At 39.0% G+C, this 26,163-nt stretch overlaps 2 protein-coding genes across 2 annotated transcripts in view; one reads left to right on the top strand and one right to left on the bottom strand.

The window, feature by feature from the left end:
* SHISA9 (shisa family member 9) overlaps positions 1 to 26,163 on the bottom strand; it is a 178,120-nt gene that overhangs the window by 115,689 nt on the left and 36,268 nt on the right. The gene's annotated exons all lie outside the window — the stretch shown is intronic.
* Positions 1 to 26,163, top strand: part of LOC137445408 (uncharacterized) — a 390,880-nt gene that overhangs the window by 336,549 nt on the left and 28,168 nt on the right. Inside the window, exons 3-4 of the mRNA XM_068147099.1 lie at positions 5,186 to 5,433; positions 9,194 to 9,249. Of these exons, the coding sequence (XP_068003200.1) occupies positions 5,186 to 5,433; positions 9,194 to 9,249 (304 nt within the window). The remainder of the gene's footprint in view (positions 1 to 5,185; positions 5,434 to 9,193; positions 9,250 to 26,163) is intronic.

The raw sequence follows: 26,163 nt of genomic DNA, 5'->3' as shown, positions 1-26,163 counted from the left end.
TGATTGATAAGAGTGTGGGCAATGACTAAAGTTACAGATAGCGCTGTGCAGGATGTGCAGCCATCCAGGATGGCTGGCTTTCACAGGTGGCTAAGGGGGAGTTTTGTGAGAAATGGAACAGAAGGCCCAGCTTCACAGATAACTGGGGAGGTGTTCTGGAGACCTTTGGAGGAGTAACATCTCGCAAGGCACCACGGTAACTGCATCACCAAGACCACAAAAGCTGAGATTACCTGGGTAATGGTGTCAGAGTTGGCAAATTTGGGATGGATATAGTGAAACTGGGAGCAATGGGGGAAAATTGAGGGTTGTGGAGGAGACCCAGGCAGAACAAGTAGAGAGTAAAAAGGCCAAACTATAAAACAGTTCTGCATTTAACCCAGAGAACTATTACTGACTTGAGCAAAATCACTCAAACCTGTTCACAATGGCAAAATGTTTTTGCAAAGGTGATAATCTTTTTTTTGCATAGAAGAAATGTGTGAACACAGAATTCTTTACCAGACAGAACTGCACTCCTACTGCCCACAAAACATGTAGTTTTTGTCATGAATAAAAATAGTTGTAACTATTCATTTGAAAATGTAAAAAAGAAAATGAAATAAGAAAATTGTTTCACATAACTGTTCAGAGACCTATGGGCCTTCAAAGAAACAATTGGATGGTTCAGAGTCATATGATTCACTGAATTCATTGGTCTCTCATTCACTTACTTGTGTGGTCTTCTTGGACAAAATTTTGGTACCTGTCACAAACTGCACAATTCTGAAGACCTCTCCTCTTTCTTTGGTCTTCTCATCTTTCCTTAAGTCAAATGAATGATTGTGTAATCCTGAATTAAAACTTACAGACTTAAAAACTATCACCTAGGATCATCCTGCTTTTCATTGTGTCTGTGTAGGCTGAAGAACTCTGCCTTTGACATTGTATGTAAAAGATTTATTTCTGTCATCAACTGGAGCATGCCACATCACAGAATCATAGAATGGTAGAGGTTGGAAGGGACCTGCTGGCCACTCTTTTCTTAATGCACCCCAGAATACCATTTGCCTTCTTGACCACAAGGCACATTGCTGACTCATGGCAAACTTGCTGTCCACCAGCACTCCCAGATCCTTCTCTGCAGAGCTGCTTTTCAGCAGATCAACCCTTAACCTGTACTGGTGCGTGGGGTTATTCCTCCCCAGGTGCAGGACCCTGCACTTGCCCTTGCTGAATTTCATGTTCACCTCTGCCCAACTCTCCAGTCTGTCCAGGTCTCACTGAACTGCAGCATTGTCTTCTGGTGTATCAGCCACTCCTCCCAGTTTTATAACATCAGCAAACTTGCTGAGGCTGCACTCTGTTCCTTCATCCAGGTCATGGATGAATGCATTGAATAAGACTGGACCCAGTAGTGACCCCTGGGGAACAGGGGTATTCCTTTTCCTGATGATACACTTGAAGAAGCTCTTCTTGTTTTTTTTCACATCCTTTGCCAGATTAAATTCCAAGCAGGGCTTTGATTTCCTTCTAGCATCCCTGGCAGTGTTCCTATATTTCTCCCATGTGGCCAGTCCCTTTTTCCACATACTGTAAACTTCATTTTTCCACTTGAGATTTTCCAGGAACTCCTTGCTCATCTATGCAGGTCTCTTGCCTCCCCTGCTTGATTTCTTACCCATGGGGATGAACCGATCTTGAGCTTGGAGGGGGTGGTGCTTGAATATTTATCAGCTCTTTTTGGCTCCCCTAGCTTCTACAGCCCTAACCCATGGGATTCCTCTAAGTAAATCCCTGAAGACGTCCAAGTTGGCTCTCCTGAAGTCCAGGCCTGCAGTTCTACTTACTAACTTCATACCATCTTGTATCACCTTAACTCCACCACCTCATGGTCACTGCAGCCAAGGCTGCCTCCAACATTCACAACTACTTGAAGGATCATTGGAGCTAAGAGTGGGACAGCCTCTTCTCTTTGGTGGCAAGCAACAGGACTAGAGGAAATAGTTTCAAGCTGCACCAGGGGAGGCTGAGGCTGGATGCTAGGAAATACTTCACAGAGAGGCTTATCAAACACTGGAGTGGTCTGCCCAGGTCAGTGGTGGAGTTACCATCCCTGGAGGTGTTTAAGCAGCGTGTGGACCTGGTGCTTAGGGACCTGGTGCTTAGGGACCTGGTTTAGTGTTGACCTTTCAGTGCTGGGTCAAAGGGTGGACTGGATGATATACGAGTTCTCTTCCAACTGGAATTTTCTGTGATTCATATCCCCAACCAGACCTTCTTTGTTCATTATCCAGTTCCAGCAGCACTCCTCTCTTTGTATACCCAGATTCCTCTTGGAATTTCTGTGGCTGGTAACATTTTTAACAGTATCTCAGACTGTGAAGTACCTGACACATCAACCCGATATTACTGTCATTAATGAAAAATTCTTCATAGTATAAATGTTAAAACTTGAAGGTTCAGATTCCAGCTCCCTCTGAGTACCACTTTTTTTCCCTCATAAAGAATCTGATCAAATTATATATTTGTTTCTTGGGAGGGGGTGGATGGGAGCGACCATAAGTGCAAAGTTACTATTTTTTTTGTGCTGCATTGAGCCTTCTTTAATTATGTGAAAATTGACAGCTGTCACAATTCAGAGTAATAGTTTTTCACTGTATAAATGACATAAAAGTGTAAACTTCCTATGGTGGTGATTGCAAGTTCACATGGAAAGGATGCAGTTAGTCATGCAACCTCTTCCAGGCGCAAGAAGTGATTCACACAAGTTTCTACCCAGGGTTGCTGGCAGAGGGGCAGGTGGCAACGTTCGTGGGGGACTGACTTAGCAGGGAGCTGGAGTATTGCCAGGCTGCCTGAGGAGCTGTGTTACATGTGTTCCTGATATCCCAAAATTAAATAGAAGCAATGAAACTTGAATCCTACTCCAACCCCCACCATTCACTACCCCTACAGAGTATTCAGCAGGAATAGGACTGACTTTCTCTAAGCTCATTTCTACAGTTTTGCTTTTAGCATTACTAGGCAGTAATCATCATTTTTCTGCGGAATTTTCAGTATTACAAAACATTCCTGTAGGTTACATGTTTATGTGCTCTTTGCTGCTCTTTTTGCAATAAAAGATGAGTTGCTCTGACTCTGGTGAGACTTAAGCTCTGGTTCAGAGTTTCACTGCATATTGTTTGTGTTCCCAACACAAGGCACTGTCCCAGTCTTTTCTCTTTCTGTGCTGAACAGCAGATTAGGGAAAAAATGTGGGCATTTTAAATTTAGGATACCTGTAAACCTTCACAAGCCAGAGCTGTGGAAAACGTGCCTTTTACTAGGTAGTACAGTGTTTGTAAGTACAGATGAAGTGTTTTGCAGCCTGAAAAGATTAAATAACAGGGTTGCTATTGGAAGTATTTGAAAGAATTTCTCTAAACTCTTGTTCTGGACAGCTAGATCAAAAACTTGAAATCAAAACATGGGAAATGCAGAGAGGGCATTCCCAAAAGAATAGGCACAAGAAGTCTATTCTGTGAGAGGCAGCTCAACAGTTTAGCTCATTCAGCTCAACAAAAGAAGGCTGAGAGGAGGTATGATTACTCTTGGAAAACATATCTGCAAGGTGAATACCACAGAGGAAGAAGGGACAGTACAAACCCAGGTGTTTTTAACTGGCAACAGGTAAATTAGAAGCAGGTTTCTAAGTAGCAGGCAAGTTAGGCTGTGGAACAGCCTTGCAGCAACGTGAAACAGACATATTTAGATGGACTTAAGAAGTACTGAAGGTCCAGCAGCATGTGGCCACTGACTCATCCCATTTCTTTCAGTCTCAGCTTGCTATAAAACCATGCTGACTCCATGGTTTCAAGTGGGCTTTAACCACAGCAAAATTTTTATTGAACAGATTGCATTTTCAGTTTTGAAGTTCATTGATTTTAAATCTCTTTGAAGTAAACAGGAGAAAAGTTTCTCATTTTTTTGTTTGACTGGCAAGCATTGTATCAGAAGTTCATGTTCCATATGGCACTAGAGAATCCAAGTTTTTTGAAAGGTGACAGGAGAGAGTCTTCATGTTTTGATTCTCTAGCTTAGGCTTGTAGCCAGGCTTTAAACCTGATCAAATGAAGGATGGTAACAAAATATGTACAGAGTTGCAGTGGTCACAGTACCATAATTCTAAAGAAATTATGCTCCATTGCACTAATGAAAATAAAATACATATTTGTCCTTGCAATACAGATGTTTTCCATTATGTCATGGTTCAGTTTTGTGTCTAAGAAACATGTTATTTCTAATGAGATTATTTCTTACGTTACCAGAGATACTCCTGTAGTTCATTAGTGAATAGTAGTTTCATTTCAGAATTTCATTAGTTTCATTAGTGTTAATAATGAAAGTATCTTAACAAAAATGTGAGTCACAAGGGAAAACTGAAGGGCTGTGACAAACAACAAAACCTCCTGATGTTACCACTTGTTCTGCTGAGCTAATACTCTATCATAACTACATGTAGAAACACCTCAAAGTTTACAAAATCATCATTTAAATGTTGAAAAATGCCAGAATTTAAGATGCTCTATATAACTGTGCTTGTATTCTTTGTGTATATGCATTTCATAATCTCTCAGCACTTTTTTCTATAGGAACTTTGCCTTTTTAAGTGCCAAGGGTGAAGAGTTCTACAAAAAGCTGTTCAGCACATTCTCATACACTTTTTGTGCTCTGTGTGGCACCAGTCTTATTTGTTTCTCACTGTTCAAATGGTCTCAGAAGAGAAATAGTTCCTGCATAGACTTTTCTGTCTCATTTATCACTACTGTCTCTGAGGGCTTCACATTGACTAATTAATTTAGCTTCACAAACTCTTGCAAGATAAGGGCTGGCATCTAATTGAGGCACAGAGAGATGAAGGTCAAAAGTATCCTCTAACTTGGAGGTGCACTGTTGAGATGCTCTGAACATGGTGTTTGGAGCAATAAAGCTCTTTATGTTCAAATTACAAATCATTATTTTCTTGGTTGCAATAAATAGTGCTTAGCATTTCTGTCAGTCAGAGCCTCAGCTCAGGACAGACAGAGCATAAGAAATGAACAGCTATGAAAAAATTCATTTAAGTGTCTTTCTTAATCAGAGGAGGACAGGAAACCTTTGACAAATGCACTAGAATGTGTTTTTCTGAGGCAGCATTTAACATTCAGGACATGTTTTCCAGCAGCTTCCCTGCCTCATTTTCAAAGATCACCACCTCCAAGTTCAAGAATGGTCCATTTCTGTGAGCAGAAAATCAAGTAAAGGCAGCAGGAGGCCTGCATGGATGAACAAGGAGCTCCTTACAAGATTCAGCCATAAAGGAAATCTATGCAAAATATGGAAGCAGAGAGAAGTGACCCAGGAGGAAAATAGAGACACTGTCCAAGCTTGGTGTCCTGGTGACGAAGGACATAAAAATGATAACTGTACTCAGTAAGTATCTTTGCCTCAGGCTTTACTGGTAAGACCATCTTCTGGGAATACCTGGTCCCTGAGACCACTGGGAAGATCTGGAGAAAAGTGGACTCACCTTGGGAGGAAGAGGATCAGATTAGGGAGTACTTAAAGGAACCAGACATGCACAGGTCCATGGAACCTGACAGGCTGTACCCATGAGTGCTGAGGAGAAGCTGATGTCATTGCAGGTTGGCTATCTATTATCTTTGAAAGACCGATCAGGAGAGGTTCCTGAGAACTGGAAGAAAATAAAAGTCACTTCTTTCTTCAATATCCAGGGAACTACAGGCTAGTCAGCCTCACTACGATCCATGGGAAGATAATGGAGCAAGTCTTCCTAGAAAACACTTCCAGATTTCCCTCTCCCTCCAAAAACTTTCTTCCTCTGTTTCTACCTTCTCCAGTTCTATTCTAACTTTGTCAGCTCAGTTTTCAAGACTCCAGTTTAAACTCATCTCTTTAATAATATTCACTTCAATGCAGACTTCGCTGGTTATTATAATAGCCTACTCCATCCTCCTTCTCTGAGCTGTCTTTCCCCTTCCCAATAACTGTCTCCCAAATTAGTTTCCTTCCCTTGGGTTCCTACTTTCCATCCCCACTGCCACTTTCTATGCCCTTCTCCCACTCACTTGCTGAGCTAGGCTAAATGTTTTTTAAAGGCTGGACTGCTCTGTCTGAAACTTTCTTCAGTTAAAAAATAAGTAGCCTGAAGCAGACTGCACAGAAAGTACAACTCGTGGTTGATGTTTCCCAGTGCTTGCAGCTGAAAACGTGCTCATACAAAGCAGTGTTCAGAAGAGACAGACCCGGCTAACATGCCAGTAGCTTATCTCTCTAAAAATGTCTAGGATTCCTGAATGCTGTGTCAAGCCAGCTGATATCATAAAGCAGCACATAAAGCATCTGATAAAAATCAGCAGGAATTTTTCCAGGAAATACTTAAAGAATATGTTAAGTATTCAAAGACTTAAACTATAATAGGCATCATTAAGCCTTGCTTATTCTAATGACCAGGATATTGAAAACCAAAATGTGCAAACAAGTACTGCCCAAAACCTAATAACACAGAGTGACATTTTGCCTGCAGAAACAAACACAAAACACTGATGTCAGTGCCTACTTCCTAGAGGCCGTTATTTGGAATGAATGGAATGGAATGGAATGGAATGGAATGGAATGGAATGGAATGGAATGGAATGGAATGGCATGGAATGGAATGGAATAGAATAGAATAGAATAGAATAGAATAGAATAGAATAGAATAGAATAGAATAGAATAGAATAGAATAGAATAGAATAGAATAGAATAGACCAGACCAGACCAGACCAGACCAGGTTGGAAGAGGCCTTCAAGATCATCGCAGCTTGTGTCTGCAGCCGTAAAGTTCCATTAACAGTTTATTTGTGTGAAGAAAATTAATTACCCACCTAAAGAATATAAATTACTCTACTCCAATTTCTAGAGATTGAGTTTTTGAAAGCAATAAATGAATTCAAGAAAAATCACAAAGCCACAATGATTTTGTGAAGACAGTAAATTTATAGTTGGAATTATTTCTGTGGCGCTGTTCACATGTATACACATATATCATATAAATAATAAAGGCTGTGTTAGTGGCAAAAGAAGATTTTTAGGAGGCTGTTCAATGGCTGACAAAAATGAAGTCAACTGAAATGTATTTTTAACCAGAGGATAAATCTTGTTTGAAGGCTTTATAAAGGAACCTAATAAATTTAGACCAAAAGCCTGGATATATTTTATGTACTCTAGACCTCACTTTGGCCTCCAATCACAAGAAAACTGTTGTAAATCTGGAATACCTCCTTTGAAACCAACAAAGGCTTTCAGAATTTATGCTCTTAAATCCAAGAGAAGATTTAACCCAAAGGCCCAAAGCCAGCTTTATTGAGCAAGAGACATTTGGTCTGGCTGCAGGGGGTGAGGCTGTGGCAGCTGGCCAGCTTTTCTCCCTGAGAAGTGATGTCAAACTAGTCAGTGGATCCCTTTGGGCGTTATACGTCATGGGTAATAGCCAGATACTCAGGGGAGATGGCCACCACCTAAAAAGTCTTTACTGGTTCTTAGTCTCTGGTTTCATGAATGCTGTGTCTTGTTTTCAATCCCCTTTCTTGTTGTAACATAATGTAATTTAATTTATGGCTACAAAAAGTGCAACAAGAAAGGGAAAAAATGAAAAATATTATGCTAAATACAACCAGCCATATACTTGAAAATGTAAACATCAAACTATTCCCTAGATAGGTAATTACAGGCAGCTTCAAAGAGTGAAAGACACAATATTAGCAAATACATCATATTTTGTATATGCTGCTTTTGCCTGAAGGACAGTGTGGTTTTCTACAGGAGCACAGCAAACTGCTTTTAAAGGGATCATCAACCAGAGTTTGTGGCTAATCACTTGGAGCTCCCATGAGACACACAGAGGCATGACATGGGAAAGAAAATTAGAATAGAAAAGCAAACGTCACACATCTTCAGCATACTCCTCTTTCCTTCGCAAGACCCTGAAGGATGGCATACCAAGCCACACACCAGTGTGATGGTAATGGGAGGAGCCATCCTCTGACACATTTCCCCTTCCCAGCTCTAGTGCTGGAAAAAATATCAGGATGAAATACTCCTGCTTCTACTCCATGATGTCAGTACCACACAGGGAGCTAGAAAGGCTGTGCTGGAAGGCTAATTTAATAGCAACCAACTGTTAATAAATGGCCTTAACGGGTTCTCACCCCCCACCACTGCAGTCCTCTGCACTAAGCTGCTTTCAGCTTCTGCTCTCAACCAGACCTGTCTCTGGATGGAGCCACACATGGAAGCCCTGGCCCCCATGAACCCTATTTCTCCCTCCTTACATTTGGGTTGCATTGCCAGAACCAGCTCATAACCTTTCAAGTAGCACACTCCCCTTCACAGAGTGCAGTTAGCTGAGACCAGTGGGCACTGTCAAGTAGCCTCTCTCCATGGAAGCTTGAATATTTGTAGCATGAACTGTCTTTCAAACTCTGCCTCCTTCTCATGCCTCTCTCCTTTCCCAGTGGAAGTGAGAAGCATTCTGTAAGGTGAGCTGACTTCCTTTATCAGTTTGTAAAATTTCTAGCATATGGTTACTAGCAGAACCCCTCTGTTTTTCCAAGCTCTGGTAGAGGAAAAGTAATTGGGAAGAAAGTGGCTGTTCTACTGTCCCAGTTTGCTGTCTTGGGCAACTGCCTGGTTTTGGCTGTTCCACGTGAGAGCAAGCTAAAACAAGCACCGATTAAAGGTTTTCTGAACAAATTATCTACACAAATTTTTAATCATTATTTTATTTTCCAAAACATTTTCACACTAACAAAGCCCTAGAAGATCAGTACTGACTAAGATCTTAAATGCCTGGCTCATCTTCTCTTTCTTAACAGCTTTCACTTCCTGAAACATGTTACCTGTTTCTGGGAAGAGCAGCTCCTTCTTATTTTGGCATTCTTTTTACTAGCTAGAAAGATACCTTGGGCCAAGGAGACTGAGGAGTAGATCTAGTTGATTCTTTGTGGGTACTAAGAATAGTCTTCTAGTTCAGATTTACAAATTCAGAGATTTCTTACTTAGCTTTTCTAAACCGTTTGCTTGGAAAAATGGCAAAATCAAAATAAAAAGCCAGAATGCCAGTAAGGGTACAATAATAAAAAATCTGGTAGCATAAGGATGATCTGAGACTAACTTCCATTTGCATTCCAGTGTTCATCTTCAGACAGCACAGAGAAGAATCAAAAACAGAGCCCGAGGATGCCTCTGTGAGTAATACAAACTCATGTTTAAATCTCCTTTGTCTGTGGTAGATCATTCTACCTCTGGCAAGTAGTTTCTGTTGCCCTAATTCCTAAATATTTAATTTCTTTACTAAACTAATAGCAAACTGTAGATTAACAGTTCAGTCATAAGAAAAGTGATTAATATGACTAAAACATGAGTTGATCTTGTCCACATTCCTCCTACTTTACAGTGTTTTACTACATTTGCTTAGTTGCATTCTGAAGTACTTAAAAAATCTACATGGCATAAGATATGTACACCTATTATTATGCTAAAGAGGCAAAACAGTGTAAGAGATTGTGTTACTTGTCTTTTTGAAAACAAGTCTAATGTAGTGCAATGCATGAACTGCCTTTTAGAACAGCCAGAGCTTCCTGCTCCACTAATTCCCCTTTGTGAGGAACTGGATTTAAGACACAGTTCTTAGGAAAGAGCTGCTGTCAGAAAGAGTTGTTCTTCAGTTAGATTAACATGAAAACATGTCCAGTTATTCCTACCATAAAACAGTCTTCTCTGCCATGTATATCCTTTGAACCAGTTGAACTTTAATCGCAACAACACAGGAGATCAAATTAAATCATTTTTTCCCCCATTTTTGTCTTTGTTCTTAAAGGGAAAAATACAGACATTATTTAAAATGCAACGTATTCCTACAGATAAAAATCTACAGATTCTTTAAGGTTTTGAGAATATTTGTTTAATTGATGCTTATATATGCTCTAATTGTATCAAATACATAGGTGTTAAGCATAAGTTCTCAGTTTCCAATTCTTGCCATTACTTAGAATAGGGAGATGGAGTCTAAGCTGGTAGCAGCATGTTCCTTGAATAAAGCCTCTAAGGGTTAGATAAAACAGCCCAAACACCTGGGATATTACTTTACTTCTACACTCCATGTTATTTTTTCATATAACTCTTATAAGTATATTTTAACTCATACTGATTTTTACTCATGTCAATGTACTCACTCCCAGGATCTCTCAAACCTCAATAAAATTAGAGGAAGCCTAACACCATGTTGATTTAATCAATGCCTAGAGGATTTCAGAATCCTTCCTTACAAGGAGTGGATGAGTCTACTTAAAAGTCATGGCCCCACCTGACCATGATGATGGAAGGGTGGGGAGAGCACTTCCTTCCTGGTCTGGGCAGATAGCTGTAGTGGTTTCCTCGGTGCATTGTAGTTAATGGAAACTAAGGGGCAGGGAAGCTGGTATCATCAAAATTAATCTCTGGTAAGTGATTATCTTATATTTGTTTTTCTTGAGTAATTTAGTTCTGCAATGCCTGTGCCAAAACACAATCCTTACATCCAGTGGATTATTCTGAATTTTACATCTATATTTAATTTTGGAAAGTCTGGAAAATTATATAATTTCTGGTACTGGTTGTTTGGGTTTTGTAAGACACCAAAAAAGCGCATCAGTATAGGACATTGACATACAGAAAATCACAGTTTGAGGAGTGCTTGTAACCAGGACTGATAGTGAGGTCTCCTAGGAAGGGTGCATGCTTCAGTCAAGTGAAAATATATTCCAAGTAGGAAGGAGAGGAGACAAGAAAGGGTTTTAAAACCAAATAGATACAGTAAAATAGGAATATGCTATTGCAAGAATTAGAAACATGTGTATGTGTTCCTTACAGTCCAGTTCTAAGTTACTGGTATTATGATGTTAATGCTTCTTAATATTTAAAATGGTTTTGTGCTAAGCAGCTCTTTCCAAGCTCCATATGTTGCTGGTTCATGAATGCATTCTAGATTTGCTATATCGACTTCTGTTTTTCCAACTGTAATAGTATGGGAGAAATATCAGTGGGCTGCAGAGAACTATAATGATTTGAAACTGCATTAAGAATTCAAAACCTCAAAGGTTAATATCTGTTGCTTGATAAAACACAAATCAGCAAAATTATTAAACTAATGATTGCTCGTATGTGACTTCAAACATCTAATTCCTGAAGACAGAAAAAGCAGTGAACAGGCAGTCAGTGGCATTACTTCTTGTGACAGCTGCGATACCGACTTCTATCCATCAGTCAAAGTGGTGAAAGCTGAGCCAAAGAATCTGCTATCATTATTCTTCCCAAGATTCTATATCATAGTGAGCCTGCCAATGCCAGGGTACGCTCCAGAGTTGTGTATTGTAATATACATTCTTCAATTGTCAAGCTGCACAAAGAGCTCTCTTTTCTAATACTCATTTTCATTGTCTTTTACCGTGGGACTGATTAAAGAAAATTAATTTTCTTTAATTAATCAGCAGATGTCTCCATCTCATCTCTTATAGCCCATTTCAATGAAGTTATAAATTCACTCCTGGGTGGAATTTAAAGGAGTATAACAGAGAACTTTCCAAATCTTTCGGGGTTTTGCCTGAACAACAAAGTTACTTTAAGTAAAACAAAAGAATTCTTGGCAAAGGTTTCTTTGCATTTTTATTTAAGCAAATGCTGGGGATGCCTACATTTGGAATTACATCCTTCAGGATACTCTGCTGCATTTTTCTCCCAAAAAATGCAATGAGACATCTTGTGTGTATTACAGTCAGCTGTGGTCAGCATTCTTCTCACTACTTTAGATTAATATGCCATTGTGTCCCGGTAAGATTAATGAACTGTGAAGGATATGTGGACACTGTCTCCTCATTTCAAAGAAAGAGTGTGAAGAATCTAAATAAATATAGCATTTAGATGGTCTGTTTTGTCAGGATCTGTTTGACTGTTTCTGCCTTAGTAAAGCCTGTGGGTTTTTTGTTTGCTCACTTGGTTTATAGGTGGTATTGGAGCTTGCAGGTTTGGGGCAGTAGTTAGGTTGTCCAAGAGCAACTGTAAGACATTATTTCAACAAGCAATTGATGAGTTGATTAGATTTGCGTTAGCTGCCAGGTAATGGTATGAGGTTTTAGAGGTGCTTTGAAAAGACAAATTTACTGTAGCATGATTTTTCTGAAAGTTGCTATAAAACATGAGTAAATCAAAAGAGTAAAGGACAAATAAATTCTAAACTTGAAAGAAGGAAAAAAATATCTGGATGCATCTGTACCTTTTCTGTTGCATCACAATCATAAATTTTTAACATGAATTGTACAGCTGATACTATTTTTAAGTTTGTTTTCCATCTGTCAATTTTTGCTTAAGTATTTTTTTGTCCTTGAAATAATTCACTGTGCCATCTTTTACAGTCAAAACTACTGTTGTCAGCCACAAAGAATTAAATTCACTCAATGGCTAGGAAATGCTTCTAACAATTGTTTCTGATGTATGTAAGTGACCAAAACTTACATCCCTACAGATTTTAAAGTAGTGCAAATAATAATGTGGTACCTTTATTGGTTCTGGCAGATTCAGTCATACCTGAGTGAGACAAACACATCACAAAGAGCAGAAGGAGAAAGAACCCCTGTAACCAGGAAGAAAGCTTTTCTTTGTTCATCAGAGCTTAAATCTCTGGTAATCACAGTATCACAGTATAGCCAAGGTTGGAAGAGACCTCGAGGATCATAGAGTCCAACCTGTCACCACAGACCCACGACTAGACCATGGCACCAAGTGCCACGTCCAATCTCCTCTTGAATACCTCGAGGGATGGTGACTCCACCACCTCCCCAGGCAGCCCATTCCAATGACTGATGACTCCCTCGGTGAAGAACTTTCTCCTCACCTCCAGCCTAAACTTCCCCTGGCGCAGCTTGAGACTGTGTCCCCTTATTCTGGTGCTGGTTGCCTGGGAGAAGAGACCAACCCCTTCCTGGCTACAACCACCCTTCAGGTAGTTGTAGAGGGCAATGAGGTCTCCCCTGAGCCTCCTCTTCTCCAAGCTAAATAATCCCAGCTCCCTCAGCTTCTCCTCAAGGGCTGTGCTCAAGGCCTCTCACCAATCTTGTTGCCCTTCTCTGGACACGTTCAAGTGTCTCAATGTCCTTCTTAAACTGAGGGGCTCAGAACTGGACACAGTACTCAAGGTGCAGCCTAACCAATGCATATGCAATGCATAGATAAAATAATTACAAATTTATCAGTGGTTTTTAAATTCTTACATTTTATCTGCATGTGATGAGCATCAACAAGAAATCCCAAAGCAGGGATCAGAGCCATGAAAGAGACTGAAGATCACTAGGCATGAGAACGCTGGCCAACAGCATAACCAAAGGCCTTCAGATTAAAAATTAAATATATTCATAAACCATGGGGTCAATGGCATGTATATTTTGAAAGTCTGAGGAAACATCTGTGGCTTATTTTGAATTGTCTTATACATTAACAGCAAGCTCCAAGGTTAGCTCTCTACATAGTGCTGTCAAGGTCCTCAGAACACATATGTTCTCTGGTCAAAAAGCTGAAAAGAAGAGTAAATCTGTTCGAAAGCTGCCCTTCATCAAGCTTTAAGTGGCATGGGACCTCCTTTCACAGGATATTCTGACACTTTAAATTTTCATTTAAGTTTTTGCTGACTTCTTGAAAATTCTGATGTTAAAGAGATCACAGTTGTCAAATTAGAAATAAGTTTGCTTTGCACAGTTTTAGGCAAGTTTGCCAGAACAGGCCTTTTTTCCCCTCAGGCTGGTGAAACCCCTGGGCCACTTTTTTGCTGTCATCTACTATGTATTTAGCAAAACAGCATATATGTCACATATATATGAACAGTATCAGATGGTTCAGAGGTAGATAGAACCTAGGGGATTACTGCACTCAGTGCAAACCTACCACACTCAAATTTTCACTCAGTTTTTCTATACTGCTGTCACATGAAGCCATCAGTGAAAGTTTGGCTTTCAGAAAAACAGGGGCAACATTCTTGCTAGCTTCAGCAGAGCTGGGTTTTCAAGCAACTGAGTAGAAGTCTAATCCAGTGACAATGCTGATGCCCTTGGGGACTGCTCAGGAATAGTGTGAAGAACTCCAAATGGCTCTGTCTAAAAAACATGCTGCTTTCTCTCCCATGTCTGTCCCACAGTATGTACTTTGTTATCGTCTGTGAATCACCAAACATCTTTTGTGACGTTTATACGGTACAGTTATAAATAACTCTTAACACCTGCATGTTAAACAGAAGGTGATTTACAAAGTGCTGCTCAATCTGACAGCTGTTACTAGAGCACAGCCAGAATAGAGTACTTCCAAGTTTATTTTAATAATAGATAGGCCCATGCTGAAACACTACAGTCACCTGTTTTGTACCAGGACTGCAAAGGAGCATAAATTGCATGAGCCATGTTTGCCTTTGTAAACCAAAGAGTGCTGGTTGGCTTTCAGAGAAGTCACTTGTTTCCAAGTATCAAATTTTTACCTGGCAATTTTTAATGGTTTGTGATCAAGTGAATACACTTAGAGAATTGCCTAGGCTTCTAACCAAAATGTACAAAATATTCAGACACATTTTAAACCAAAGTCCAGCCTATTTCATCCATCAGTCTAGGGCCAGTGACTGTACTCAAGTACTAATCCCAGCAAGTATTCCTTTGAAGAAAAACTGCCATCACTAACAAGAATAGTACTGCATTTGTCCTTCAGATGCTTCTGTGATACAAGTCACATACTTCAAAACTACAATAGTATCATTTCAATACTGTAGACATTACCTTATGGAAATAAGGAACTGCCATAGATCTTGTTTTATGAATTAAGCAGGTAAATAGGAAGAATTTGGTTCTCTGCTGAGCTTCCCAATGTCAGGAAGACCACTTGCAAACACACTAATTCAGGGAACTTTTGATGCAAATCCTACAAAGTCCTTTATACTAGCTGACTGATTCAGAATAAGAATATTCACACAATATGAATCATAACCCTGACCACATGTAGTGGCACATATGAGGCTGTTTTGAACAGTCTTTGAACTTTGATCTTTAAAAGATCCTTACTTACAGTAAATATTGGAAGCTTTGTAGCAATGAGAAAAGTTATATTGTTCTTTCGTGAATATGTAATTGTAATAACCTATCAGAATAATAGGGACTCCAAGAGCAGTAATGGAAGACAATTTCAGTATATGCACTGTAATATCTTGCACTCTGTCCTTCCTAAAATAAGTCACTGACAGAATTTCTGCTTCAACTTCAGCTGGTAAATCTTGATAGAAAGTGCTTCAATTATCTGAGGTGATGTGACCTTCTATGCAAAAATTACCCAATAGTAGTTTTAGATCCCATTTTCGGTATCTGCATTTGGACAAATTTTGTCTTGAAATAATTCTTACTGTTCTGTAGCATAGCATGTTCTGTATTCAATCTTCAAGCTATAGCAAGTTGGTTGCAATAGCTCAGTCTCAATGTTTTTATGGAGGGCCTTGTCAGTACTGTCAATTTCTCAACAGCACTACAGCCCATTGGGGCTGATTTGTTAATCCTGTACCCTCTGCTGCTTTGTAGGAATGGTCGCTATAAATCACTCACTGCCCAAATGTAGATACAGATGGAATCAATTAATTACTGCTTGCCTGCTCTGAGAATGCAACGTAGCTAAGCAGTGCTAATCTGTAGTAACCATCTGGAACCATAAGGCAAACTGTATCTCCTTGCCCAAGAGAGGCAAAACTTTTGGAAGCCCTTGAGGTACGTGGCCTCTCTCAGTCACCTACAGTTACAACCAGCTGACGAAAAAACTAAGAACAAGCTTGTATTACATTTCCCTTTTATGATGTGCTGAATGTGATTTTGTGGTAGAATATGTCTGTGGTTTGGGGAGCTTTCTTTAGCAGACAATGGTTCATGGCTTCTTAATGAGTTGTTTTATGTCTGGCCAGTGCATGCTGCCAGTAGGGGAGGGGTCCAGCCTCAACTAAACCTGACTTTAGAAATTCCTGGTGCACAGATCTTATGCTGGCCATCAGCACAAGCCAGTGGTGAAAGGCATCTTAATGCCTACTTTTGTTTTTCACATAGAATTTGAGATTAATAGGAGTTTTATCCAAATGAGGTACAGCTGCTCTAATAGGTTAAGAGCAGCCACTGACTGCCACCTCTGTTTCTGTTATCTTTAAATTGATCCCTGCTATGTTTAGAAGTACAAAGAACATTTTGCAGCTATTAGATAGAAGAGAGAGAGAGCAGGTATTTAATTTCAGGATCTGGCTGGGTTTTGGGCTACTTTTTGCACTCTTAGTCATCATGACCCAATTCTCTTCAGGCTTCCTTTCATGCTAAAGCATGATGTCTATAGGCTGGAGTGAAATAATGCAATCCAAGTAATTGATTTGGTCCTGGTCAAACCTTGTCAAATGATGAGCACTAAAACCAATAGGAAGGCCTAGTCCCTGTATTGTTTCCTAAACAATTCCTTCCTGCTTTACATGTGAAGTCAGTGATGTGTTTTACTCTTGAGCAAAATTGTTTATTATGAAGGAAAAAACCATAAAATTGTATCTGTTGGTAGATAGGTAATGGTACCTATGTCTGTCTTTTTTTTTTTTTTAAGTGCTATCTTAAGATCTGTCTTGGCCCAAGTGTAGTAGACTGAAAATTTACTGGCATCTTTTCTCTCAGCAAATTGAACTTGAAATTTGGAACTACAGTTGGTATTAAATGTTTCCAAGTAATTGACAAATGAGTATCAAAATCTCTTTTCCTGACAATCAGGAAACGTAGGGGTAATCATTGTCTTTTTAAAGACATAGCAATAATGGACTGTGTGCTGATAATTACAGTGTCAAGGTCATCTGACTCTGAAATCACATACTGCCTCTGCACTGCTGTCTCTGTTGTAACTATTACTTCAAGTTTATAGTGGTCTATACATTTCTTTGAGAAACCTCTACATCTCTTTGAAAAAAAAGATATTTAAGCCTGATAAGACCTTGAACTGCTTGCAAATCTACTGCAGTATTGGATTATCTCTTTTGTCTCCTTTTTGCTGATTGGAATGAATTATTTGTCCCTGAATGCCAAGGACAGTTCTGCAAAATCGGCTGAACAAATGAACCAACAGCCCCAACCTGTATGGTTGTCCTCAGTGTAAGAAAAGAAACCAGAGAAAACTAGCTCTGTGGGTGTGTATGCACAGACAGAAAGAGTGAAAAATAAATGTTTGTTTGTTTTTAGGTTTTTGGCTTGGAATTTGTCTTTGACATTTTTGGATAACTAATACTCAAAAAGAAAAAGCAAAAATACTGCTTAAAAATAAAATAAAAGCACTTTAAATGCCAAATCCTAGTTACAAAATCTTAGTACTCTGGAGGCTGCACGGCTGACCTTCAGAGAAGCCATGGTGCCATAAACAGATGTGAGGAGAGAAGGAACAGGAGCAAATTGGAGGAGGTATGCTCAACACTGTGTTCACGTCTCTGAATCCTTGTGACTGCCAGCCCCAGAGGGCAGTGGAAGCCACACAGTACTCTAGTGTTAGTAAAGTAATCTATGAGTACCAGCTACTCCAGAATGAGAGATGTGCAATCCCTGAGTCTAATTAATTTGGCCCAACATGCATGCATGGCTTGAGACTCTGTGTACCAGAGTTGCAAAACTTGCACACAAAATACTTGAGGTTAAAATTAACTTGAAATTTTAGGCTATTGTTGTTGCACTGTTTTGGTTGGAATCTGCTTGAATTTCCTTTCTGCTTAAGTGTGAATCTTTCAGATAATCAAACTGTAAGAGTAAATTAAATAGAGCCTTTCTGTCAGCCATGGCATTAGCACACAATTCTCCATATCATTCACTAGTTTGCACAGCCCCTGCAGATTTGGTGTGGCCCAGCAGCACTGACCTGCATGTCTGGATGTGGCTTGGGTGACAACACAGGCCACAAACTGTTCCCAACAGGCAGTTTGTATTGTGCCACCCTGTCTGAGATGTAAGAGAAGTTAGCTGTATGGCCATGTGCTTTGCAATACCATTTGACCTCAAGCCAGAAAGTTATTCCCAGCTCATTCTGTTTACTAGTACAGTTGTAAGCTTAAGGGTCCTGTCTGTGCTGAGAAATCTGACTTTCCTATTTGGCAGCTTGCCTGCATTATCCTGCCTCACTTTCTCTACCACTTTAAACCACAGTGGAATCCTGTTTACCACTTACTGGTTCATACAGTATCTTTTAGAAACTCAAACTTGAACATTTTAGCCCTCTGTGTGTGAAATTCTGCTGCATGTTGAAACCAATTATTCTGCACTGCAGGTAGGGTGGTGCTCACTGCTCCACTGGAGAGGAGAGCACGAAGAGCACCACAACATATTGGGGCATAACTTCAGGTCTTAAAATCCTGGAGATCAAGGACTAAAACTTGTATTCAGTGCACAGGAGCAACATAAATGAAAAGAGTTTCAAATCTGAACTCAGAAAATGTAAGTTGCAAGTCTAAGGGCTAAAGCATGGAGAATATGTTCCCTATGCATCAGGTTCCACATTTGCATCTGAATCTTCTGCAGGGTGCAACACAGGGCTGAGCTTTAGAGCTGTGGTTTTAGGATGTCAGTAAGAAGTAAGACTCTGAGAACCAGAGAAGTCAAACAAAATAATTAACATTTCTGAAATCATTCATTATGATCATGTAGGAAATACGGTTTTTACATAAGAACTGTAGCTGCTCAATATTGTGTGAGAACCATTCTATCTGTCACAAATTGATTCTCCTGAATTTTTCAATTAAATTATTTATGCTTTTATTTAGCATTGCAAGAAGCAAGTGGATTATAGATTATATTTAATGATTCAATTTAAAAAAGCAGTCAAGTGCTTAGTTCTGAAGACTCAGAACTTTTTGTTTTGGAGGAATGGGATTTTGGTTGTTTTAATTTAATTGTCAAATTCCAGAACTATCCTAAAACTACATAAAGCTATCTTAATTTCTTAAGTGCACAGAAAAAAACCTTAACTTCCATTCTATGTATTGATTCTTTTTTGTCTAAAAACAGAAGATTAATATTTCATATGATTTGGTTTATGTATACTGTAATTAAGACAGATACATGGTAATCAGTCTGCTTCAAATAATCTTCTAAAGCATCTCATTAATTAGATTTGGTCTTGTTTGCTTTTCTTTCCTAATACTGATATGAAAAAAAAATAATTATATTTACAAAATACATCTGAATTCACCAGTCATGAGACATTAATAAAGGAGACATGATCTATAGGCAGGAACATTTTCTTTATAATCTATTAAGTTCTTGTTTCCTCCCACAGAGTAAGTGTAGTGGCCAAATGTTAGATGAAATGTAGTCAGGTTTTGATGCAAACTAAATTATCCTCAACTTAGCTTTGTTTGCAAAGCTATAGTTTTCTCTATCACTGCAGACAAAGATACCATAATGCTGTACTGTTATGGTTTGAGGCTGGATGCCTTTAAGAACCACAGAGTTGAGGACCTCCAGGAGGACCAGCAAGGTCCAGGGACGGACCAGAAAATGTAATCTGTTATTTCAGTTCCATAAGCCCTACAACCCTTTATAAAAAGGCATTTCTATCTGTTCTGCCCTTTCCTCTCTCTGCTCTCTTCTCATTGTGCCATATTTACAGGGGAGGTGAGGGTTTTGTCCTTGAGCATCCTGGAGCTGGAAAGCTGAATTTTTAGCTGCGTCACTTGGGCTTGGTATGGGGTGGGGTAGAGAGCTGTGGTGGCAGGGGGACATTTGAGGCCTGGGGTTTTTGGCCTGGTTTGGAGGGAGGTTGTGGAAAGGTTTGGCCTAATGGGGCTTTTTGGGGGTACCATAGCCAAGGTGGGCTATGGATTTGTGTGGTTTATATGCTTTTGTACTAATATATGTAGTTATGAATAATACTTCCATTTAAACTTCCCATTCTTTCCAATCCAGTGTGGAGCATTTTTCTTTACTCCTTTGGGAAGGGGTAAAGAGCATCTGTCTGCTCTTGAAACAGAGACATGTACTTACTGGACAAGGATGAGATTTTTAACTGTAATGCTATGGAGCAGAACATGTAGGGAAGTCAGTTTAGTTCCTAAACATAGATGATATAAGAGCATTGCAAACAGTAGGGTGGAAGAGGACAAACCCTGTACTGATGATGCTAATCAATGTCAAATTTTAACTGTTAGGCAAGAGCTGAGGCTTCCACAAGTTGTGTAGTCATCCACCTTTGCAAATGAGCAAAAAGTCATGTGGGGGTAACTACAGTGTGAGCAAAGCCCTAAGGGACAAATATTCCAGAATGTTTTAGCTAGTGCAGTCACTGATAATCAGGTAGGGCTGATCATAGGTAATCATTTAGCAAAGGCTGCTTGTGACTGTTGAAACGTTTAGCTCAAAGTAGTGTAATCAGACAGGACATTGGCTAAAAACTGTGGAGAGCTCACTGTGTTTACTTTGTGAAAACAACAATTAAATATTTGTGAATTTTGCTGTATGTCAAGTATATGCACCCTAGACTGGAAACATGCCTGCTTCAATTTTTCCTTTGTAGGAAATTTCTGTCACAAAACATTTTATTCAGCACTTAAACTACTGTATAAAGTTATTTTTCACCACAAGACAATCTGTTGAACTCGAATATATTTCTGTCACCTTTAATCTTCGTACAACATTGTGCAGACTGTTTACATTTCCCAGTTGTTATTAAAGCCACCATCTGAAATAGTAGGTTTTTATTTGTTATGAAAAATCTTATTCATCTAACTTACAGAGACCTATACACTCCAAAGATCACATTTCCTGTGTATTTTCATAGGGAGAGTAGCACTGTAGAAAGAAGATTGTGGAATGGGGTGCTGTCATGACACCAAGGCAGCACTTTACTTCTCGTGCTATCTCTTCTCTACATTTCCTTCTACAACACATTCTTTATCCAAAATACCTTTGTCATAATGGTCCTCTTGTAAGTTCTAAGAATTCCTTGACCTAATATGGCCAGCCTGGAAATGACAGTAATTAGGTTTGTCTTTGTTATCAGGTGTATATAGGTAGTATTTTTTCCCTTGTTACTGATGGGGAAAAAATTATAAATTATTAAATCTGTTCTGTATGAGCTCCTGGGTTTTTTTTCCACACTCCTTTAATCACAGCTTAGATTCTAAGTCAACAGAGTTGTTCTGGTGAAAACTGAATACTGTAGGGAGGCAGGCTCAATGTTTTTCATTAGGCTGCAGTAAGACTATATTTTAATCCTGACATATGGGAGAGAGATTAATTTCAAAAAGAACTTCTCACTATTGCCTTTGACCAATAGCACTTCAGAAACAGCTGATAGAAATTTAAAGTAGAAAAAGTAAAAATTAGTCATTACACTTAAACTGCAGTGTTGGTTATGGCTTTACATTTGTTTAAAATATACATATAATATGCAATTACTGAAAGCTTTCTAGTAGAATGTGCAGCAGCGTTCTAGAAAATAAAGTCTTGTTATGAAGACAACCTGACTTTTCAGGAGGTATAAAAGGTATGCTTATAGTACTGGACACATCATAATTGTCATTCTTAAAATGCCAGGAAACTTGGTGGTTCCATCCATTTAGCTCCACATATTAATATCCATTGGGAGAGTCACAACTTCTTTACTAGTGATTTACACTGGAAATGCTGGCAAATACTAAGAAGAAAAGCATGATTTGTCAGATCATCCTAGATTTTCTTTCTTTGGATGTCAAGTATGAAGTAAATCTAACTCATGCTAAAAGGAATGCAGGTGCATGCACAGAGCTGTAAATTGCAAGGTGAGTTCAGTATATCTTAAAGGCCTCAGACTTGCCCACCAGTATATCCATGTCTCCTTTTCCCCTGAGATTTCCAGGTCAATTATTTGCATGCCTAAAGTGCAGTGCAGTGTATCACTCATTACATGAAGTGAGGGATATAGGTGTCCCTCCTTTGTACACCACTTATGCAGTGGTGTAGACTTCACTATTAGAGGGAAGCTAATCAAACTTTGCAGGTAAAATGTGTGTAGCAAATAAAAAGCATTAATTGTTTGGGATTTTTTTCCATTCTAAAGTTCAAAATGTAAACCACTACTTCGTCAAGATATTCCCTTGTTTACTTTTGGCTTTATCATTTGTGACAGTAATAGCTGTTCTCATCTTATCTCACGTGGCTGAGTACAACTCAAAACCATCCTGGAAGCACCAAGTTCCAGGGAAGTTCACATTCAGCCTTTACCCAAATCCTGGAGGTAATGCTCACACCCAGAGAGAATTAGTTTTGGTCTGGATTTATAGAGCAGCTATTCACATCACATAAAACGTTTGCAATACATATCTAGACCAAAAGACAACAGACTCCAAGTTTCTGAAGTCCAAGTAGCAGTAGTAGTGTGGTATTAGTTAGCGAGTTAAGCTTAACAGAAATTGAACACCAACAAATGTTCAAGACAGAAACAGCAAGATCTGTCCTGCAGTGTGTCAGGTATTGTAAGCTCTTTGACATGTGCTAGTGTCTTGACAAATGGAGTTTCAGATTTCCAGCTGTTTAGAATTATTTAGACAAAAAATGATCCTTGCCTTCTATTCCAGAGTTATGGGATGCCACTGAATATTCAACATAGTTGAATCAGACAATTGGATGATTTGGTTTATGAAAGAAAATTAATGGTCAGCTGGCATATAATTAATCAATTATTTTATTTTAGCCTACTTGTATTTGGAAATGCAAACTCCTGAAAATAAGCTTTAGGCAAGCATTTTTAACAGAAAAGCAGCAGATTTTAAATTCAGATTTTTTCCCTGATACTTTTATTACAGTGTGCTTCTTGAACTGTGTCTAATTTTCATAAGTTGCACCCTTTTCCTTATGGAAGCAATAACTTGAAAATAATGCACACCTGTTCCCATGAATATTCATGAGAATATTTAAACAAGTTTGTGTCTATTTTCCTTTCTTCCGGTCTTTGCCTCCTGCAAATATTCCAGTGAATAAGGTCAACACAGAAATGTTGATGAAAGTAATTGTTTGTAAGAAGATTAGTACAGGGTTTGGGGTTGGGTTATTTTTGCATTTTGTACTGTAGAAATTGTAATGTTTTGGTAAAAAAAGCTGTGGCAAGTTATGTGGCAGAGGTACAAGAACAGCAACACAGGCTTTATGTTTCTGAGTTCAACTAGTCAAGTAAGTCTTAGTCTTTGTTGTTAGCTGAAATGAAATGAGGCAAGACCAATTATATGAAAGAAAGCTTTATATGTAAAGAATTCCCAGAGCAAATACTTGCTTATTGATAATTATTCTGAATATGTCACTGTGGCCTGAGGTTCCCTTTCAGGTTAAACCTGCATAAAGCTGGTTTGGGGGCTCGCTGTGTTGTTTCGGAGTGGTGTGGGGTATTTTCCTAGGCAAGGCCAATAAGGCTTCACAACAGGAGCTGGCATTGCTAAGGAACTGAGTTTTCCTGATCCACCCAACGTGAGAGGTCTGTCAGGACTGAGTGCTTGGTATTCATTCTCATTGCCACAAGAAGAATGCAGTATGTAGCTCAGTTATGGTGTATCCAGTATCACTGTACATTTCCTACCTCCTTATTTTGGGCTGGTTGGTGGGGAATTCTGTTTAAGTGGAAAACAGCTGTTTGATTTTTCTGCCTTTCGTTTGAAACTATTTGGTCCCACTGTACAATTTGCTACTGGAATAGGATGTATAGTTAGAGCAAGCTGTTCAGTGAGACTTCATCATAGGCTCTGCAAGGCCAGTGGTAGCTGGCCAGATTAGAAAAAACCCAAACCATCTCCTGACTTACATTGCAGAGACCAGCACACAGATCCCCTTGTCTAGAATGAAGTCCAAAAAAACTGACAGACACTTTTCTTCTACTGCTCTTAATCATAAACAGTGAAGATCTGGACCACATTACTTTAGTGAACCTTTTGCACTAGTGGTGTGCCACGTTTGTGTTCAAATGGCATTCCACCTCAGATTAAGTTGTATAGACTTTAATGTTTCACTTCAAAAGAATTTGCAGAGTATAAACATTAATGCATTCATTAACAGAAGTCATAATACAATGCAAATACAATTAGTTTAAAGCCAATTTATGTTTAATGACATAGCAGCTATCAGAGCTCAATTACTCTAATTAGAATTTTATTCAGTAAGGCACATTTTATTCAGTAAGTGTTTGCTCAGCACTTTACAGGGTGAGTCCCAAAGACTAACAGTGATTCAGGTTGGTATTTTTTAACTGTGAGTCCCAAAGACTAATAGTGATTCAGGTTGGTATTTTTTAACTGGCTTTATTATTCACACATCCTCTGAAAAGATGTTATTTATCTGCCTTTTAATAAAGTACTTCAATATTTTGCACAATAGTAGTAAAATATCTCCATTATAGCAGTGTGTGAAATTAACTGACTCATGGTTACTATGTGTATTTGGTAACAGGCTGCTTCCATCCCTCTTCAGTCAGTGAGATGTTTCTTGCTACAAACAACTTAGCAGCTTTTTCCCATATTTGAAGCCAAAATAATTTATCTGGCTTTAATTTTCTTTTTTTTTTTTTAACTGAGACAAGTGAAATACTAACAACACAATTTATTGCAGTAAAATCCATGATCAATCTCACCTGGGTCCTTGGTAAAGTTACGGCTTTTAAGGGGATTATCTTCATTTCTAAACACATGAAAGAAAAGAAGATGACTGAGAGCAGCCAGAGGAGATTTAGAAAGGGCAAATCATGCCTGATCAACCTCAATGCTCTCTCTCAGATGAGGTTACGAGCCCTGTAGAGAAGAGGAGGACAGTGGATGTTTTATACCCTAATTTTTAGAGTGGTCTTTGTCCCTGTCTGCCATAATGAGATGTGGATGAGATAGTGGGTGAAAAATTGTCTGGTGTGGTAAGATCAATGTATTGTGACCAGTGGTGCTAAGTCCAAATGGCAGGCAGTAGCTAGTGGGGTCCTTCACAGATTAGCAGTGGGACTAATTATATTTAATGTCTTCAGTAATGACCTGGAGAAGGGAATGAAGTACACTCTCAGCAAGTATGTGCATGACAGCAAACTGAAGGGAGCTTTGAATACACTGGAGGAAACAGATGCTCTTCACACCAACCCAGCCCAGACAGGCTAGAGAAATGGGTTGAGCAGAACTTCATGAAATTCAAGAGAAAGAATGAGATCTTGTATCTGTGAATTAATATCATGCAACAGTACAAGATGCAAAGGTGCTGCTCTACAGGTTAAATACTACAACAGGTTTCCCAGCAAGGTTACAGAATCTCTGCCTTTTGAAGACTTCAGGACTTGCTTGGACATGGCCCTGAACAACCTGATCTGGTTTTAGCATGTAGTTGAACTAGATATCCTCTGAAGGTCCCTTCCAGCCTAAATTTTGATTCTTTGACTATATATTATTGTACAGTGCACTTTGAAGAATGCAGCATTTTAAAAACTTATATTAATTGAGGTAATTGTTGTGCATGGCTACTGCAATATCATTTTATTTATGACTTCAGCTCCAGAGTAGTGACACAAGTATATTTTAATACTTCTCTAATTTCTGTGATTAGTGTGTTTGTACACAAAAAGGCAGCATAACCTCAACTGTATGAGAAGCACGTGAAAGAGATATGAAAAAGCTCTATAAGTCACAGCCCTTTAAAATGGGGTAATTCTTACAAAAAATAAGAAAGCAACACAGAAATCATCCTCAAATAAAAGAAAAAGTGATGAAATCCTGAAATAGCTGACTACATGGCAAAGGTGGGTACTGTGACCCTCCATGTATTCTTATGCACCACAATATCAGACTGTAAGCCTCTTTGTTACAGGTCACTTGTTTCAGTTTGTTGACTGCTTTTCTTTCCTCTCTGCAAATACTGGGTCCCTTCTTGCAGTGCTTTAAAAAACTTGCTTATGAATATTCCAAATTGGTACTGAGCAAACTTTCTTACACAACCAACATGTACTTCCTCTCCATGTGATATACAAACAAGATCTGGGAAGCCTGGGAAGATGCTGGTTTTTTTTTCCCCCTCACAGAATAATAATGGATTTAAAGTTAATGATAACTGGCAGCCAAAAGTCCTATG

The sequence above is a fragment of the Melanerpes formicivorus genome, unplaced genomic scaffold (genome assembly GCF_026170545.1).
Source record: "Melanerpes formicivorus ecotype bairdi unplaced genomic scaffold, bMelFor1.0.p_v2 SCAF_14, whole genome shotgun sequence".
Taxonomy (NCBI): domain Eukaryota; kingdom Metazoa; phylum Chordata; class Aves; order Piciformes; family Picidae; genus Melanerpes; species Melanerpes formicivorus.
The sequence above is the reverse complement of the archived record's forward strand: the minus strand, read 5'-3'. Positions and strand labels throughout refer to the sequence as shown.